This window comes from Perissodus microlepis, chromosome 17 (assembly GCF_051167445.1).
Source record: "Perissodus microlepis isolate ML-2025 ecotype Zambia chromosome 17, ASM5116744v1, whole genome shotgun sequence".
In the NCBI taxonomy this organism is placed as follows: Eukaryota; Metazoa; Chordata; class Actinopteri; order Cichliformes; family Cichlidae; genus Perissodus; species Perissodus microlepis.
The window spans coordinates 15,552,195-15,572,253 of NC_140477.1; the positions used below are offsets into that span (position 1 = coordinate 15,552,195).

General features: G+C 40.1%; 1 protein-coding gene across 2 annotated transcripts in view; it reads left to right on the plus strand.

Moving 5' to 3' along the window:
- The window catches only part of lin7a (lin-7 homolog A (C. elegans)), a 44,934-nt gene that overhangs the window by 1,143 nt on the left and 23,732 nt on the right, over positions 1-20,059 (plus strand). For both annotated transcript variants that reach the window (XM_084909632.1, XM_084909631.1), the window contains exon 2: positions 15,948-16,066. In XM_084909632.1, the coding sequence (XP_084765758.1) occupies positions 15,948-16,066 (119 nt within the window). The remainder of the gene's footprint in view (positions 1-15,947; positions 16,067-20,059) is intronic.

Sequence of the window (20,059 nt, forward strand, 5' to 3'; positions counted from 1 at the left end):
TAGAGAAAGGAGACACCTTAACGCTTTACTCTGTGCCAAGTAAAGCCAGCGTCAGCTCTCCTCCCAAGCCACATGAGGGAAGTATATAAATACTCTTTATTAATTATTCTGCAGGGATTAATCTGACTGCTGTCACTCGTTATTGGTGATTTAAGTAATTAACCACATTAACATCTACTGCTAAAGTATACTATTTTTTTCCCTTCCGTATGTTCAATTTGTTCTTCAGTGAAATTTAATGTCTGAGGGCAGTGAAGCTTTACAGGTGCACAATCTGCTGGGAAGCTGCAGAAGTGCTGTACACGCAGAGTTAATGAAATGAGCCACAGATTGAATCTGGCAATGAGATAAACAATGCAACCTAAGCTTTTTCCACCCATGTCTCATAGTAGACTATAGATTTATTTTAAAAAAGGAGGCTCTGCTAAGCTGATAAATAGATTTTTAAACAGCGAGGCAAGGAGCAATGTCTTGCAACTTGATAAATTGTCAGCATTCAGCCATGTCTGATCTTAGTCATTTGCTTGGGCAGTGACTCAGCTGTGACCTTCGTGTGTACACACGGGGCCTGATCCATACCCACAAGCTGGAAAATGCAGCCGTAATGGCACAAACAGTAGTAATGATAGTTTCACGCAGGAGCTGTCAGAGCCAGGCAACATTATAGGCTCCCTGTCCTCGGATCCTGCCACTTTGGTGAAAACACTGTAATTGCTAATGAAAAGGTGCACTCCTCTCGTTTTTGGGTGGAGGCTTTTGCTGCCGGGTTGCTGAGTTTGTCAAATGCACGCAGGGAGAAAAGGAACAGAGATGTTCATTTCCAGAGCTCCCACTTGGCTTGCAGGGTCACAGCAGGATGAAAAGATATTACATCATTGGCCTTCCTGTTATTGTGAAAGGAAATGACTGTGATAAGCAAGAACCGTCGAGAACAATGGATTTGGACCTCGCTGTATAATTTTTAAAAAAGCCTTTTATTCTCAGTAGATCTGGCATTTATGTAAGTGCAAACTGACACACCCCGGAGATGAAAACCTTTCTGTATGAAACAGTGAGTGCAGAGGGCACTGTGACTGAAACTTCCAGAGATAAATTTAAACATCTATTAGGTACGGCTATGTTTCAGGACCCAAATGCAGGACTCAGAGACAATGGAATGAACTAAGCAAGGCAGTTTTATTGCTGTAGCTTGAAAGCTCAAAGAAAAAACAAGGATACAAAAAACCAGAAACTCCCACAAGGTTGAAACTAGAACCAAGAGAACAGGAAACGAGGACCTCAAAGATAGCATGAGTGGACGATGCAACAACGAGCAGAGTAAGACTGAGGACTAAGGGGGTGACCATTATTTTATAATGGCCTGCCTGGTCCAGAATTCAGCTCAAAAAACATTGAACTAATAAAGCTCATTTGCTGAATTGTAGTCCTTCCTTTTAATTGCATTAAAGTCCTTCACTTTATAAAAAATGTCTGGAATGTCCAGCCAGCAGGGTTGACCACTCTGTGTCTAAAACACTGCTTATGTAGACATCTGTGAGAATACAGCCTCAGTAAACACTTTCCTGATGAATTTCTGGACTCAGTTACTAATTTCAGGATGTATTGATTAAAACATGAAGTAAGTTTTGTACGATATTGTCATTATTACATTGAGTATGAAGTGTTCTTAGTTTCACAGTAAGATCCTCTAATCACTGGTTACCTCTTGTTTTAAAACACAAAGATGGTGACGGTGACAAAGGATCCATCACCAATCCATGATGTAATGGCATCTACCGCTAACTTTCATTTAGAGTCTTTAATTGAGCAAAATGTTGATGGAGATTTTCATCAGTTTAACCAGTGAATGATGTGCAGTAGACGCCTGGCATTATGTAGTTGGTGTTAACAATTGTAGAACAAGGAACATGGTGTGGAAGTCTCCCCTCAAAAGCCCCCACTGTTTGCAGTTTTCCGAGCTAACAAGTTAACCCCGAACCTGTGGTAGGAAGATTAGATGTTTGCTCCTAGCTCTTCTGCACCACATGTTATGGGATGAAGACACTGATCAGTTCTTTATCCCCACCAGTCTGTTCATTTAGAAGCTGCAAAGCAATCTTTATTCATCCCTCACTTTGCTGCCATTGTTCATTTCAACCCCAAACGAGTTGGTGATTACGCCTGGGCTTCACGCGCATTTCCACAAACCCAATTGTTGGATATTGCACTGACCATAGCTAGAAGGAAGATTTTAACTCTTTCCACTCATTCTAATATCCATGCTGTATCTGTTTTAGTTAGTACAAATTCTCCATTCCCCCAAATACAAAAAAATAGATGTAAAATTGTTGAATTTAGCTGCTTGTTACAGAGGTTTAGGGTGGCCGTGGATTAGAAGGTAGAGTCAGAGAAGGTCATTTACCGATCAGAAGGTTAGTGGTTAGATCCATGGGTGCTCCTGCCAAAGTATCCTTGGGCAACAATCTGAACTCTGAGTCGCTCCCAGTGTGAAAGTTAGATGAGACTAGATAGACTAGATTACAAAAGTTAGATAAGATAAGTTAGATAGAAAGTGCTTAGACAGAGAAAAAAGTGTTTGTGTGAATGGGTAAATGACACATGTTACACAAAGCATTCTGATTGGTCAAGCAGAGTAGAAAAAGTGCTATTTAGAAACTAGTCCATTTGCCATTTACAGGTTGAAACTGTGTTAGGGGTGAATGCATTGGTTTATCATTGTTAGAAGATTGCAGTTATGTTCCTTATACCTACAGCTGTACAGCATGTACAAGAAAGTGGTTTCTCAGCAGTGCATTTCTTCCTGTGAGGTCGTGATCAGTTCAAATGTCAACAGTAGAAAGAACCCGTTCCTTCCCAAAGTATGAATCATTTTGTTTTTCCTCACTGTGTTGCAGGGACCTTTGGAATAGAATAATTTTTATACAGTTTATGTCTTCTTGTCTTAGCACAGTGAAATGAATAACTGCAAGATCTGAGAGATCGTGGTGAGTTCATCCATTTGTGGCTAGAACATATTTCCATCACATCCACTCATGCACACAGCTGTGTTTAAGGGATTAAGGAGGTGCTGACCAGCTGACGTCACTTATAGCTGTCTATATTTTAAATGGCCTCCTGTTAATGCAGAAATAAAGGTTCTCTCAGTAATTGTCTTGGAGGGACATTGCCCAGTAATTACCCAGGATGAAGATGACAATAAGAGTATGATGTTTTCTGGCTCTGTTTTCGCCACATGCTCATGCAGGAGCCATTACCCTTCTAGGAGTGATTTATTTCTTGTGCTATAAGGGAATTGCTGCAGTTGGACAAATTAAAGCTTATTCTCTTGGCATGAGGAGAGAACTTGGTTGTCCCATTTTTTTGTATTCAGACTGTGATTTCTTTTGTTTTTATCACTGCCTTTAACAGCAGAGTTGCCAAGGGCACCCAGGTCAAAGTGGCAGCGGCAGATGGCAAGGGCTTTTCAGGACAACTTACTCCCAGATGCATGACATCTGGATAGCATTTCTCAGGGTACAAAGGTGCGATTCCCATCAGAGAAAGGTCATTAGAGACTTTTTCTGCCCGTCACCCTCCGAGATGGAAAGCAGCATTTCATTTAGAGTTAGTATTTGAAAAGAGGATCTCAGGTTTAAATCTCAGCGTTGCAGTTTAATAAACGCAGACAGACGCGGACGTGTTTATTTACATTGTTGCAGTTTTGTCAAACTGACACTTCTAATACTGAAAATGGATTAGGCTAAGTTTTGTAAACTGCCATAAATGACTAATTATGTCAGGAAATGGGAACGGAGCCCAGTGCAAAAACATCCCCTCAACAGTGTTGTGGAGCTTTGTGGAGCGTTGAAGCCTTTATTACGTGTCACTGTGGCTTTGTTCAGCTCTGTGCCTTTTCTCTAATCAACAAATGATGAGGATGACCTTTTTAGTCACAGCCTGATGTTTTCAGGGTATAATGCCACACAGACAGTGGCAGCTATAATCATTTTATACCGCAATATTTGTTTTAGATACTTTTTTACATTGTAAAATTTAAAATGAGAAATATTAAACTACTGTTCTAGGAAAGGGATTACATCATGTGTTCTGTTCAATATATAAGTTGTTGGTTTGTCTAGAAGCTGCATTCATCTCCAGTCAATACTCCAGATACTTGCTGATTGGTGACAGCATATTGATAAAATATTTCAAGAACTTCAGTCATCCAAAATAACTAGAGCTAGCAGAATTTGCCAAAAGGTAAAACACAGTATTTGTCAGAGAATTAAATCATTCAAATGCTCCAAAAGATGCTAACAACATAGACATGGTTAAGAGGTCCAATGTACACCTCTAGAAATAGCAATGTAAACAAGCTAGTTAGCTTGCTAACTATTAGCTAGCTAATTGTTAGTTTATATAACCTCAATTCTCAAAAGTTGGGGCTTTATGGAATATAAATAAATACAGAATATCATAGAGTGAAAAATTAGCGATAGAAACCAAAACTGTTCTTTGTACCACTTTATGTTTAAAGTTGGGCATTGTAATAGGGAGTCTGTGGAGATTGACTCACTTATAGAGTTAGCCTAAAGTGGAAGTTAGAGGAACTGCAGTTTTGGTACTTATAATTTTTTTTTCTTGTTTTCATCTTTGGAGTTCGGCACTTATATCACAATCTATCAACAAATCCTCAGCTGGGATCTCTTACAATGCTATAATCAGTTTCTTCCACTGATTATGTCTCTATTCAGCAGTTTTCCTTATTCTCCTTCTCTATTTAATTTTAATTAGTTAGAAAGTCAAGAAAGATGAAGCTGAAAGAAAAAGTAATAGTGAAAGTCGGTGAGTTTACATACCTGGGGTTAAATTCTCAAAGCAATGGATGGTTCACAAGAGCGGTGAAGAACAAAGTGGAGGCAGGGTGGAGTGGGTGGAGACGAGTGTCAGGGGTAATTTGTGATAGAAGGATAGCACAAAGATTGAAAGGGAAGGTTTACAAGATGGTAGTGAGACTTGCGATGATGTGTGATTTAAAGATGGTGGCACTATCATAAAGACAGGAGGCGGAGCTGGAGGTGGCAGAGTTAAAGACGTTAAGATTATTATTGGGGGTGATGGGACGGGCAGGATTAAAAATGCATCAGAGGGACAGCTCAGGTTGAGCAGATTGGAGGGAAAGTAAGAGAGGCAAGGCTAAGATGGTGTGGACATGTAAAGAGGAGGGATAGTGGATATACTGGAAAACAGATGTTGAAGATGGAGCTGCCGGGCAGGAGGAAAAGAGAAAGACCACACAGGAGAAGAAGATGCTCAGGTGGAAGTAGATCATCTGCTGTGGTGACCCCTAAAGGGAGCAGCCTGAATAAGAAGAAAGAAAATCAAGAAAGAACAGCTAGATATGGCCAAGACTTTGTATTTGCCTTTGTAAAAAAATTAGTCATTTTCAAGTAGAACTGCTTGGCCAGGCTCAATTATATTCAACTTGATGTAACTCGGTCATATTTTCGAAATTCAAGTTCAGCTACAATCAAGTTATCCATTTTTTTTTAACAAATAAAAGTTTCCTTGGTACTTTTATATTATTAAAAATGTTTTTCTTTCAAATATGATTAAAAGCAGACCAAAAGTGAACATCATCACCAGTGACCCAGAGCCGATAGGAAATTTCAATGTAAAGTTCAGATCTCAATTATCTCCCAGTCTCTTTGTGAATGCAGCCGGCACACTTTGCTCAAAGTTTTCCGGTCACATTCATGTAGGATCTCGCACTGAGATGTGAAAAGGAATACTACGTGAATCTCTCTGGATAGTGAAAAAGCCTTTGCCTGGGTATTTGAAGTCTGTTTGAAGCGCTAGACTCCCTTGAACTGATGATATCAGAGCATAAAAGCACAGGAAAGACTCTGTAATAAAATCTGTCTTGTGCAGTTGAAAATAATCCACATTTTAGTGGCTTTAATGCTGCAATTAATGTTGTTTTGGTGGGTTTTTTAGAGACCTTCATAAATGTTACTGCACAGAGTGAAAAATTAGTTCTGAGAAAATTTAGTCTACTTGTACTCCTGACAGCTACATAGCTAAAGAAAACTTGTGCTGGATGATTTTGGAGCCTTTGTTCAGTCAGTAACTCCTACAGCAACCACGGTGGGGGCGAAAGTGTAAGAGAACAAATAATCCTGCCAGCCAAGAATCAAACTTGGGACTCGCTGCTCGGGGCATTTGAGGCCTACCCACTCAGCTATCAGGTCACCCAGAACTCAGCTCGTTTAATTAGTAAGTATCACTAATGAGAATGCCCTCATCCTTCGTATAGCAGAGGGAAATTAACTGCTGACGGGATCTCTCCTGGTGTCATCACTCTTTATAATATGGCAGCAGTACATTACACTGTAACTGCATCTTGATGCTCATTTACTCCGACCAATGTCACTACTCCTCATAGAGATGCTCTGTAATTACAACCCATGGTTTTCCTTTGCACTTCGGGACACCTTCTTGTTTTATTTTATTTTTTTCTGGGAGATAATTAGAGAGAAAGATACTTTTTCTTGTGTCATTATTCATAAGAAAAAATATCCTCATTTAGATACAGCAACATCAACACCCTTTCTTCTTACTTTGGAGAAGAATCTGTCAGAGTACACAGTGAGAATGACTTAATTGCATACCGTCTGTTTGCCTCAGAGATATGCTAAATTTGACAATCTCGCACGATCTCAACGAAGCAGAATTTTTATTGAAATGAGTGTAAAAAAAATGTACAGATGTTGAACACATCTGGGCACATTGAACCCCCCCCCCCCCCCCCCAGCATAAATTTGTGGGGTTTTTTGGTTTGTTTCTTTTTTTAAATTTGGAGTAAAAGTCAGTAAAATCCAGAGTTGAATGGTGGTGAATTGCATTTTTAGTGAAAACACTCATTTGGGCCACGATCCCCGTGAAGTGTAGCGTTAGCAGATGTCTTTAAATGAACGAGAAGGAATGCAGAAATCAAAGGCAAGGGCTCACTGTGCTGATTTAATGTACAGGTCGAAAAGGCAAAGCACGTGGACACAAAGGCGAGAAAAGAGGCATGACGAGGCCGACAGGCAGAAACTAGAAGGCTGAGAGTTGTTGAGCGTGAAGGAAAGGATTGGTTGTCTCTACCAAATGGTTTAGAAGAGGACCAGGAACATGTATGTGCATGTGGGGGGTCAGGCTGATGATGAGAGATGAGTAATAGTTATTAGTTGTTATGTTTTTTTGTTTATTCCATTTTAGCTCATGCAATAGGGAGACATCCTTCGGTCCCCTATGAACCCCAGTTCCTCCCCTTAGTCCAAAGACACTCATGTTAGGTTAACTGGTGTCTTTAAAATGGCTATAGGTATGAATGGTTGTCTGTCTTTCTGTATTAGTCCTACAACAGACTGATAACCTGTCCAGCGTGTACCTCTCACCCTATGACAGCCAGGATAGGCTCCAGCCTCAGCGCAACCCTGAAATGGATAAACAGAAAAAAATGAACCAGATGCTGAAGCGGTGATTTTCTGGTCATTGTTTATTTTTATTTTTCTGCTATGACTTTTAGTTATTAGACAAAAAACAATTCACAAAGTTCCCACATAAAAAGTCATCGACTCACAGTTTCTATAACCATGTGTGCCAGTGCGTTTTGACTGACAAAGACTAAAGCTTGAGACATTTAATTTACTTTAGTCAGCCTTCTAAGCATAACAGATTGTTTTTTTCTTAAGCTTAGTTCTGACTTGATCGATCCACTCATCCTATACCTTTGGCTCTTGAGCTGGGTAAAATACACTTATAGGTTCTAGTCATCTGTTTGCAAACAGGCTTATTGCCTATCTTGACAGCTGTATGGAGACTTTATAGTTGCAAGATTGACTGTGTATGCCTGACGTGTGCACACTGTCACAGGGCAGACACACACACCAGCACCCCCAACTTCAAGGCCCTTCCCTCAGATGTTAGTAAAACACGTTAAATTTTCATGTGTGTTGTTATTGTATAACCGTGGTGGTTAGTCAAGGATGGAATTGCATTTCCTATACTACCTCCAGCTGAAGTTTATTCATAGACCTTGCATGTAACAGGAATGCCATGTGGGCGTTGAGGGCATACTTGGTGTTATCTTGAACTACGCTTCATTTGTTTTGTCAGCCTTTTTTGCTCAGTTGCAAGTAAAACATTTGATAATTATGGTCTTTTGCCACTGTTATGTCACTGTTATAATAGAGGTCACTAAGCTGATTTGCCCCCCTCTGTTGCACTATTAGGTAATGTAATATGTCATTTCACTGCACATCTGATTTGGGAGTGATTTCCTGGTGATGTGACGTAACTATGATCCCCTGCGGTCATCTCAGCTGCTTTGTCATGGAAAAAAAAAAAAAAATCACCCTTCAGTGCCTCCTCTCCATGGGTTTCCTCTGATCCGTCACACAGCTCATCTAACGGGGCCCACTTTCACATTTAGCACACACAGAGCAGTGCACAGTGAAGCGCGACCGTGGGACATTTGTGCTTAAATATGTGTGGTTCATTTGAATCGCAGTGGCTGAACTAAAGAAATAAACAAAGCGGGCAATGCGATCTGCAGGACATAATCCATCACACTGGTCCCACTAATTCACAGCACATATCACTGGAAGCATCAAAGAGAAAACGTGCCTGTGCAGCGCGAGCAGACATTTCGTTATCTCTGGTTTGAGGCGTGTGGCTGTCACTTACGTTACATTCAGATTTGTATGTCCACCTGCAATTATATCATCTTGTAATGGCAGAAGATGAAGAGCATGGCAAACATGGACTCGCAGTATTTCAGTTTTTACTCTCTATAGCTTACATTGCACAATTTAATTGCATTTAAACTGTGCAGCTTCTCTGTTTGATGCAGAGCTTCTGAAATTTAAAATACCCCCCCGATTCGAGCTGGAAAGATTATATCAGGAAATGGGAAGGCATCACTTATGATCAACAAGATGAAAGCACTGGCAGAAATGTCTGCAACATCAATCTTTGAAGTCAAGTTCCGAATGCCTAGTGAAAGTATTTGATGCGGATAAGGAAAATGGTGCTAATGAGCATGTGGAAGTCAATAATGGCAGAGGGGGGGGGGATATCTGGATGGCCCTTGACCTGCATGTAATTAGAAAGAAATGCTCGTAAACCTCCGAGACCGTTGCCCTTGCTGCTTGGAAGTGTACCAAGTCATTATGAGCTATTCAGAATCAGTGTTTTTTTTTATATTCAGGCGTACGAGTAACCTTTAGTATTCACCTTGATAAAACATATATATGTGTTAGTGCTGCATGCTTAAGAATGTATTGGCACTTTAAACTCCCATATGTGGGGGGGGGGGGGGGGGGGGGGGGGCTGAATTAATAAAAAGTGTTATATGGGTATAAACAAACTGCTTTTATACCTGTCGTTAAAGTTTTAAGGCAAAGTTTGCCATATTTTTAAGTAGTAATTCCCACTCCTGTTTTTCAAGGGAGACCTGACCATTGCAAGTTTAGCTGTAGGGAATTAAATTTTGAAAAAAGTTTCAGTGTTTGCAAAACACAAAAAAAGAATGTTTTATTCACCCCAGTGGTTTTTTTTGGCAGGGTGGTTGGGCGTATTCGATAACAGGAGAGGTTAAATTGACCATGTGACGTACAAAACGATAAATCTCTCTCAGTAACACAGACTCATGCCAGCCCTAAGAGAGGACAGAGGAATTAAGAACAAAGTTTAATTAAGCGGGCGCAGGCTGGCGTCCAACCAAATCGTCGGCCAAGTACAAAAGGTCACAAACAAGCCGAAGTGTCTAAAAAAGGGCGAGCAGGGGTCCAAAAATAAACAGGGCAGGGCAGAAAACAGGCGTAAAGACCAGAATATCAATTAGAGATCAGACAGGTGACAGATTAAAGGAAAATAAATACCATCAGGTGTCTTGTTTCACCATGTGAGCACTCGGAATAACTTTGTATTGATTTGCAGTGACCTTTTCATGTAAGAGGACAGGAGGAACCTAAGCATGCCAGCACAATGTCCCTGAATGCATAACACCTCACAGCAGGAGTCAAGAGTTCAGATTTTAGATAACATCCTGTTTTAAAGACCCGCAACTTCCACATCAGAGTGTTGTTTGGAACTTGGTTCCTCTTTTTTTTTCAACTGACTTTTATTTTTGGTTTTGAGTGACAGTCCTGTGTAACTAATGCCATAACCCGAAGTGTCACACACTGCTGCCAAAGGAAACCTTGTGCTTAACCGACACGTGCAAGGAACTTTGACAACGCTTTATTATTCCAGCAATAAGACACGTCCAACTGTTTTTAGTCCTTTTTTTTTTTTTTAATAAAATCAAAAATATGGTGTTTGGAAACTGTGTGGAGTCCCAACTAAAGCCCAGAGAGCTGCTAGGCTTCTAATACTGTAGCATAAACCCTCCATAAGTGTGTCGACTCAGCATGGACAACACTGAATAAGCGAAGCATTGAAGAAAGCACGAGATCCTCACTGCAGTGTATTTATTTTGCTCAACTGCTAACGTGTGTCTCGTTAAATCTGTGTTTAACGCTTCTTAATTAGAGACGCTTCCGCTGTTGTTGTCATTTTATTTCTTATTATTTTCAGTTGCATTTTTGTGCCAAATGAGAGAGAGAGAAGCTGCAGGCATAAGGGCAGTAACAGTAGGGGCTTGGTGTACAGTCCCTCTGGGGATGAGAAGCAGGTGTGGAGGTAAGTGCAGGGCTGAGGTGATTGGAACAGGCGGGAACATGCTGAAGGCTAACGGTGCTTGGACTGGGAGTGATAGAATCTTTAATGTTCGACAGACAAAACACACCAGGAAAAATAGCAAAAATGCAGCTGCTGTCTTTAAATGAAACTCTTGGTTATTAGATTAATGGCTAATTAGCACTTCCCTGAAAATTCACACCACTGTTTGCTCTAAATAAGCCCGTATTAAATGACTGGACTGTCGCTTGCATGCCTTGTTCTCATGATGGGAACTGACCCCTGCAATTTCAACCAAATCAATAAAATTCTCAGTGTTTTATTACAGAGTGCTTGAAATAGAAACAGGCAGAGGGGGTAGCCTTGACAGCCAATTGGCTGTAGCTCATACCACATGGGCGGAAGTGCTTTGAGGAATGAGTTCCCAATTTGATTTACAGCCAGCTGGATTCTTACCATGTCACTCCCCTGTTCTCTTTCCCCATATTTCCTGTCCGTCTAATAACAGCACAATGCCCCCAAATGACCTTTTAAAGAAATAGAAACTGTACATTTCACATTACCTTATATAGTATTTGCAGGGGTCAGAGCTCAGTACTGCTTCTTTTCTTACCTCCCGCTGGCTTGCATGCAGCAAAAGCCTTTCAGTCTGTCATCTGCTTTGCTGAATTGCTCAATATTCCCAGAATTCAATACCAGCCCACGGATGTGTGTGTGTGCTGGTATTACTCATATAGTGGGGACATAAGGAGAATCTGTCAAGTACAAGTCAAACTTGTAGGGACCTGAGTCTCCTTTGGAAGCAAAAACCAAGCCCCCTTTATATGAATCATGAAATTTTAGGTTGAAGACGGAAACTGTTTTCACATGTGAGCTCAGGAAAATGTCAGGACATTTAGGTCAGGGATGTTAAACTCATTTTACATCATAGGCCACATACAGCCCACTTTAATCTTAAGTGGGCCGGACCAGTGAAACTCCCCTTTCTGTCAGTATAAAGAAGTTTAATTATACATTTAATCCTTGAGATATCTTAATGTAAGAAAAAGGGGTGCAATTTCGAATGTATGTCTCAGTTTTTTTTCAATATGGTAGAGAAATGCTGCTGCAGTAAATATAAGAAATTTGTCACCAGGAAATAAACGTGTCAAATTACAAAAACGTGAATCCATGTGTACAGTGGATGGATACACAGTGTATTCTGTGTATCCGTTGTAAATAATAGAAATTATAAAGGGAAAAAAAAAAAGAACTTTTTCTTGGTTTTATTTTTTTATGTATTACCCAGTTACTTTGGTGCAGCATGTGGGAGGTCTTTGTCAGTAAAGATAAAGCTGTAAAACTTTACACCTTCCAATGATGTCCAATGGGGTCGGGCTGGAGTCTTCATCAGGACGTGTCTGGCCCCCCGGGCCTTATCTTTGACACCTCAGGTTTAGGTTGTGATACTATCCGACTTTTTTCTTTGTCACATGTTGATACTCTGTGTGGTTTTAGACAGGGGATCTGACTAGAGCTTGCAGGAAGCAGAAAGCAGGATGATTGGGAAGCCAACAAAATTAAGACGGTTCAGTGTGCAAAGCATCATGCATTTGTCTTCTGGCATTCAACTCCCTGGGGCAATATTAAGCTTGGGGCAATAGTGCATGTGTGTAAATGGCTATGGGTTTTTTAAGTGGTTTTTTTTATACCAAAGAAACCTGCATGGAGCTATAATGGGGCGATCGTGGCTCGAGAGTTGGGAGTTCGCCTTGTAATCGGAAGGTTGCCGGTTCGAGCCCCGGCTCGGACAGTCTCGGTCGTTGTGTCCTTGGGCAAGACACTTCACCTACCGCCTACTGGTGTATGGTGGTGTGATATGGCAGCCTCGCTTCTGTCAGTCTGCCCCAGGGCAGCTGTGGCTACAACTGTAGCTTGCCTCCACCAGTGTGTGAATGGGTGGATGACTGGGTGTGTAAAGCGCCTTGGGGTCCCTAGAGGGGACTAGTAAAAGCGCTATACAAATACAGGCCATTTACATAGTTGAGCCTTAAAATGAAGGAGACACAGCCTATTAAGTATAAAATAGTCTATCAATGTTTCTAAGTATATATTATTTACTTTACTACATATCACTGCTCAGTGGGTTATTTATGGTTCATTTATACTTAGAATTTCTGACTTTTTGCATTTTGCTAAATTATAATAGAGCACTTCACTCTCAGACTGCTCACAGACGGCTTACTTGTGATTCCTAGAGTTTTTCCTTCCTACTGTTGCCAAGCGCTCGCTTGCTGTCTGATTGTTGGTGTTTCTCTCTACACTGTATATTGTATGGCCTTTACCTCACAAAATAAAGGGTCTCGAGGCAACTGTTTTTGTGATTTAGAGCCGTATAAATAAAATTGAATTGAATTGGATTTTCTCAGTCTCTCATATCATTGTGGAGGAACCCACACTCCCACTCTTCTTTACAGCATTTCTTCAGTTCATTAACGTTCACAGGTCTATGCACAGCTCGATTAAGGGCCTGTCACGTCATTTCATTCAGGCTGAAGTCTGGACTTTGACTGGGCTGTTGCTGCACCTTGATTCTTTTCTTTTTCAGACATTCTGTTGTAGATTTGCTGCTGTGCTTGGGATCATTGTCCTGTTGCATGACCCAGTTAAAACTTTGCCTGTCAGGCAGATGGCTTCACATTTGACTGTAGAACACTTTGGTGTATAGAGGAGTTTGTGGTCGACTCAATGACTGCAAGGTGGCAACATCCTGTGGCTGCAAAACAAGCCCAAACAATCAGTCCTCCAGCACAGCGCTTGACAGTGGATATGAGGTGGCTGTGCCACAGTGCATTATGGGCAAACATCTGTCCAAAGGACATTGTTCTAGACGTGCTGTGCTTTGTTCAGATGCAACTGTGTAAACCTAACCTGTCCTGCCATGTTCCTTTTAGAGAGAATAGACTTTCTCCCAGCAACCGTTCTACTGTCATGAACTTTAACATTTAACTTGCTGACTGAGGCCTGTAGAGTCTGCAGTATAGCCTTCGGGGCTTTATTTTATTTTATTTTATTTTATTTTGCAGCCTCTCTAAGCATTACATGGTCTGACCTTGGGGTGATTTTGCTTGGTTCACCATTCCTGGAAAGATTGTGGCATTGGGTTATCACACACCTGAGTGCTCTTGACCAGCAAACTGCCAAAACCTCTGCTTTTATAGAGGTGCTCACACTTGCTGATACTGAATTATTCAAATGCATTTGTTTAGCAGCAGCTGGTTGCTGCTTAACTTTTTAATTGCTATGGAAGCAGTAAAGGCGTACTTATGTTTTCTATTTACATTACTTGCCCTTTTTTTTTTTCTCTGTCCGTCTCTGTTACTTGTATCCATGTTTGCGAATCACTGATCTAAATTCTTGATTAATCAACAAAAATCAGCACAATTTGTTATGTTTGATTGCATTACAGACTTCTGTGTCCCTGTTTTCCCAGTTTTCTCTCTGAACAAGCATATGTGGATACAGCAAAAAAAACCTAGAGAGTATATTTATGCGTCTGTGTGCTCGATCCCTGGTGGTCAGCATAGATGGAAGTGTGGCCCTGCCATATAACGTCATTAAATATGCAGTGTTTGCTTGTTGATATATCATGACCCTAAACCTGCAACTCAGCTAAACGTCTGTTGCCGCTGGTACGTTGTTTTAAATGAATAATATCAGTCGTTGATATATAATTATAACTCACTGATAAATCAAGCGGCAGAAACATGTTGCGAGGCTCAAATCTTTTACACAGAAACACTTTTGAGCAGTGTGATACTGACGAAAACAAAGCTAATCACACTTGCTGACAAGAAATAATGTGACCCAGTTTTGAAGTTTATTCTGTAACGGGGCATATTTCAGCTCAATCTATGCTCATCTATTCAGATAAGGCTTTGACAACTTTCTGATGTGTCCTCGAGAACAGATAAAAAAGACGGCACTCAGTCGCAGATTAAAAGAGACTAATCTCAGAGGCCGCTGGATCATTTATAGCCCTTGAGGCCTTACCAACACTGAGAGACCTACTTTAAAAACACAGTGTACACAACATCTACTCTAAGTCTGTCTAGCTGAGGAGAGGGATCCCTCTTCCTTTGTCTTCCTGAGTTTTCCTGCAGTTTAATTTTCTCTTTTTTGCATTTTAGGGATTTTTTTTTTTTTCTTGTCTGAATTTCCTGTCTAATGTTGGAGGATGCTGTTTGCGTCACATTTGTGATATTGAGCAATACGGTTGCATTTTAATTCGGCTCTACATGATAAATAATTAAATGTGTCTGAAAAAAATATTTGATAGTATTTACAAAACAAACTTTTGTGGTGTTCAGAAGCTAAATGTAATAAAACGTGTATTCATTACGTGCTATACTGAAATTATGAATACTTTTTATTGTTTTATCCTTCTGAAGTTTTAACGTATTTTGGGGAGTTAAGAGTATGACTAGTTTAAAGATGTGACCTGATTGGCCTAAAGAATGAATTAAATAATCAGTAATTAGTAGACAATGAATATAATCGTTACTTAAATGCCTTATTATGGGGTACTTGCAAAAAATAGCCTGTGTCCCCTTTGGGTTGAAACTAGAACAGAGGGGGAACTTGAATTGTATGAACTGAAATGTTGTTGCCGTCACCCCCTCTTGTGTGGTCACAGGTCTTAGGCATGAATAAAACATGATATTGACACAACAATCTAAGTCCAGTGATTGAGTACCAAATCACCCTTTCTACCTTTGTGAGTCTATTTGGCCTGCCAGTTTCAGAGGGTAAAAAATTAATCATCCAGGCTGTGGGACTTGTTCAGCAGAAGCTAATTAAGAGGAAAGAGCTCAGAAGACCCCAGAGTCACGGCCTCTACCTTAAGGCTTACGGTTTAGTGTAAAGGCTTTGTAATGCCTACTCTTTCCAGGAAGTGTTACCTTTGAACAAATGAGTCCTTGACTTGTCACCCCGCTCCTTTATTCTCATGCTCAGAGATAAGCCAATGCAAACGATCCATGGATGGGATTGCTGTTCTATCTTCCTTGCAACCGCTGGCCTTGACTGAGTCTATTTCCATTATCCCGCCCATTGATTTGCTCTAGCGCCTTTGTCACAGCAGTGCTGTTAATGTAATTGAACGGGGCTTCTTTTTTTCCTCTTCCTCTGTCCCCTTGGCATGAGTACCCACACACATATACATATTTACTCACACCCATTCTCTCTCTCTCGCTTCCCAGATGTTGCCAGGGCTATTGAGCTGCTGGAGAAGCTGCAGGAGTCAGGCGATGTTCCAGGTCACAAGCTCCAATCTCTGAAGAAAGTCCTTCAGAGTGAGTTCTGCACAGCCATCAGAGAGGTGAGTCACTGCTGCTCTGTGAACACCAACAAGAATTTAGATTGTTTTTCTTGTGTGGGGCTCCTTTGTCATGACCTTTCCCATCTGTCTTCTGTACTGGACCTTTAGTAGAATTTGTGCATAATATGTTTTTGTAATTTAAAACAAAACAATACAAAAAGATAAAATGTGGGAACAATAAGCTGAACTCAGGCGTGACTTTTGCAATGGCTTTATCCATCTAACTCCATTTCTTCCACAGGGCTAATGACCCATAAGAGCTTGAAGCACCAAAGACAAGCATTATGTAGCTTTTCTTGAAAGGGCACATGGGCATTGTTAGGAATACCAGCAGTGCAGAGACCCATACGAATAATCTCAACATCTAAACCACAATGAGACAGGAATGTAATTCACTTTTAGATATACATAAAGGGGATAAATAAATAAATAAATATATTAAAAATAGGTTGTCTGGTTATACCCCACCATCCATCATGTGTCTGTGGATGTTGGTTTCTTGGATAACTCTTTAAAAAGAGCTACCTTTAAAAAAAATATTCTCAATACTATTACAAAGACTGACATTCAGCCTAATAATTCAACAATTCATGTTTACGTACTGAGTAATTTTTCTATGGGTTAGGGGTATAAAGGATGTCGAATTCCTGGTTTAATTTGGCTCAAAATGAAAGCTTAGAGGACGTCTTCAGTAAAACTGTCATTTTTTTCAAGAATGCAAAAACCTGTATACGACACCATCTATTTCTCTTTTTCAAAATTTGTGTTAAACACAGGCACACTTGAATGATCACTTTATTTAATATCAATCAGTATCAAACATCTGGTATATATTTGCTGACATTTTCTGCTGTGTAACAGTCAGTCAGACAGGACCGCTATTGGTATTTATTGATGATTGATGATAATGAAAGTTGAAATGAAAATAAATGAAAATTTAAAAAGTAAAGAAGAGACACCATTCATATATGTTTCTACTGTTGACATTGCATAGTTTGCCCACCTGAGGGCACTGCAACTTCCATTAGCTGGCCGTGTGTTACCACACGGCCAGCTAATGTGAGCAAAGTCAGGCAGAGAGTGTAAGAGTAAACAAATAACTTTACAAAACAAAAGGTTATGGAGTTTTTCTTCCAGCTGTTGCCAACAATGTTTATGTATTTTGCATTTGAAAGAAAAAGATATCGATATTGGAAAATACTGAAATATCGGATTTTGAAATCACTAAATTTCGGTAGCAGGAGTGGTCTTAGAAATTCTGTCACTTGGGCCCTAAGTAGTTCATTTAAAAGAAGTGCCACTGCGATTTGTTGGCTTACTTTGAAGATTATCTTGACGTGGTTACTTATAACTTTAAGCGTATTATTATCTGTGGTGCTTGAAAGGCTTGATAGTAGCAAGAGCACTGATTCTGAGTCCTGTAAGCTCCATCAGACCCAAGGAAATAAAAACAGCAGGTAGTCACCTTGTGTTTTTCAAATGAATTTGACACCTGACTTGACATCCAAATCTCTAAACAGCTTTTCGCTCAACATATTTCATATCTTGGCCGACGGTGAAAAGTAACATACCTGATAGTTTTATATAATGCAGTGGTGCCAAACTGTGCTGTCAGGTCACTGTAAGTGCCTTGAAACTCAAACCCAAAGCCCACAGTAAGCCTGGAGCAACAACAAGAAAATCAGAGAGTGTAACTTTAAGCCATTGCTGAGCTGCATCAATCAACAAATGACTGCAGCATAATGAAAATGTCAGAGCTTATCGCGCTGCCTTATTACAGCTAGAGCTGAACAGCAGAAGTCAGAGGCACAGTGGGTTTTTGACTGCATAACCCCCCCCCCCACACACACACACACACACACACACACACACACACACACACCCCACACACACACATTTAAATGTTCACAGGGCCAGAAAACATCATGAGCATTTCATTAAGTCTAAGGTTTGATAAGCTTGTTAAACTGAATTTTAATTAAGCGAATCACTGGGATTGGTTTCAATCGTATTTTACGGGGATGAAGTAAAATGTGAATCGTGAAACTGAAGTTCTTGTTTTTCTCCTCTTGTTAAAATGCTTTCATTCTCATGCACGCAAAACAACCACCCACTGATCCGTCATCTTGAGATCATTCATCAAGACGGCGGGGGTAAAAAGCAAACAAGAGCGTTCGCTCTACGTGGCGCGGCTGCACAGGCTGATAACAACAGATCTTGTGTGTTTAGTGTTCTGTCTGTTGTGATATACTGTAGCACTACCCAGTGACATGGATTTGTTAAGTAAACAGCAGTTTGAAGAGCAGGGAAGCAGATGACAGAATGGCCTCTGTGCTGCAAGTTAATTGTGAACAAAGTAAACATGTAATTTGTTCTGGAATGAAAGACAATTAGCGGACTTCATCAGTATGTTGGGAAGAGCGCCGCTCTATTTTCTGAAGGGAATTGTGTTGTAAATTAAGTAGACATGCAATAAGATTTTACTGCTGCAGGGCAAAAAATAACCATAATATGTTTTGGAAAATCAGTGATATGGGGAATTGTAAGCCAGCTGCTGTAATTCGCACTTTGTAAAACTTACTTTCTCAGCTTGTACTTGTTACTTAGAAGTATATATGGGGTAAACAAAATAATAAAGGAGGTCTTAAAATCTGAAGATAAATAATTGCATAAAATATTTTGTCACTTGTTTAAAAGATGAAGAACACGATGAGTATGACACTTCTGTATTTAACAAGATCTCACCATTTCTTTTACTTTAACAGAGCATAATTAAATGCCATTTTATGCATTAACTGCCATTAGGGTACTGTGATTTAAAAAAAAAAAAAAAAAAGCTGGTCCGATGTATTATAACATACATAATTTATTTAATTAATTTATTTTTTTAAATATAACATAACTTTTGTCAAAAGTTTGTCATATTTTTTTAGACTTTTACAGTTGTCCCATCTACTTTCTGTAACCACCTGTAGGTAAAGCAGCTTTCTTCTGAATGGCTGCGCTTCGTAAGCTGAATGTTTCAGGATCACTTGGGTGGGGCTTCTGTGCTAACATCCAGAGCTGTGTGCATGAGATGACCATGATATTTAGCCTTACTGACATCATACTGATCTAAGAGTAGAAAAAACTGTCTAGATCAAAGTGGTTACAGCACTCTGATGGCTAAGTGTCTACACGTGTTGATAGAATGTACTGTGCAAACACTGTGAGACACCTACCAGTTCTTTATATTTAGCTTACAACAACGCTGGCTTTGTTCTATTTTTTAAATCGCCCTGGAGCTATAGTTGTCCAGGCTTTCTGAAGCACTTTTAAAGTTTTTATCTACAGCAGATGAACAGTCGTGAAAGTCGTGCCCTTCAGAAAAAAACCTGATGCAGGACCTGAAAGATGCATCTAGCCCTTCAATTTATCCTTCTACTGTCAGAAATGGTCTCAGCGGAAGGGTGGCTACCAGGAAAGAAGAGAAACGGGGAGAAAAGGCTGAGGTATGCCAAAGAACTGGACTGAAAAAATCAGTGTGAACGCGTTTTTTGAAATGTCGGATTCGGATTGATGTCATTATAGACAGCATGTGGTGTTGGGGATCTTGGAAAAACTGATGGAATTATGATCCCAAACGCACTGCCAATGCAATAAAAACATACCTGGATAGAAAAACACACAATGGGAAACTATCAGTCATTGCCTGGCTTCCCCAGAGCCTGGACTGAACATTTTTGAAGTAGTGTGGGATCATGTAGAAAAGACTTCCAAAGAATGTCCTTCAAGAACCCAGAGGAGCTGTTCCTGAAGATGAATTCAAGATATGACAAGAACACCTGGCTAAGACAGTTCAGGTTGTGTCGAAGACTAAAGGGAGTCATACTGAATATTGGCTCGTTAGACTTGTACAAACTTTGTATTTGCCTTACATACCGCATATCCATTTATGTTTGCACATGTTTTGATAAATCACTGCCACTTTTCCCATTTTATATAACAAAATAT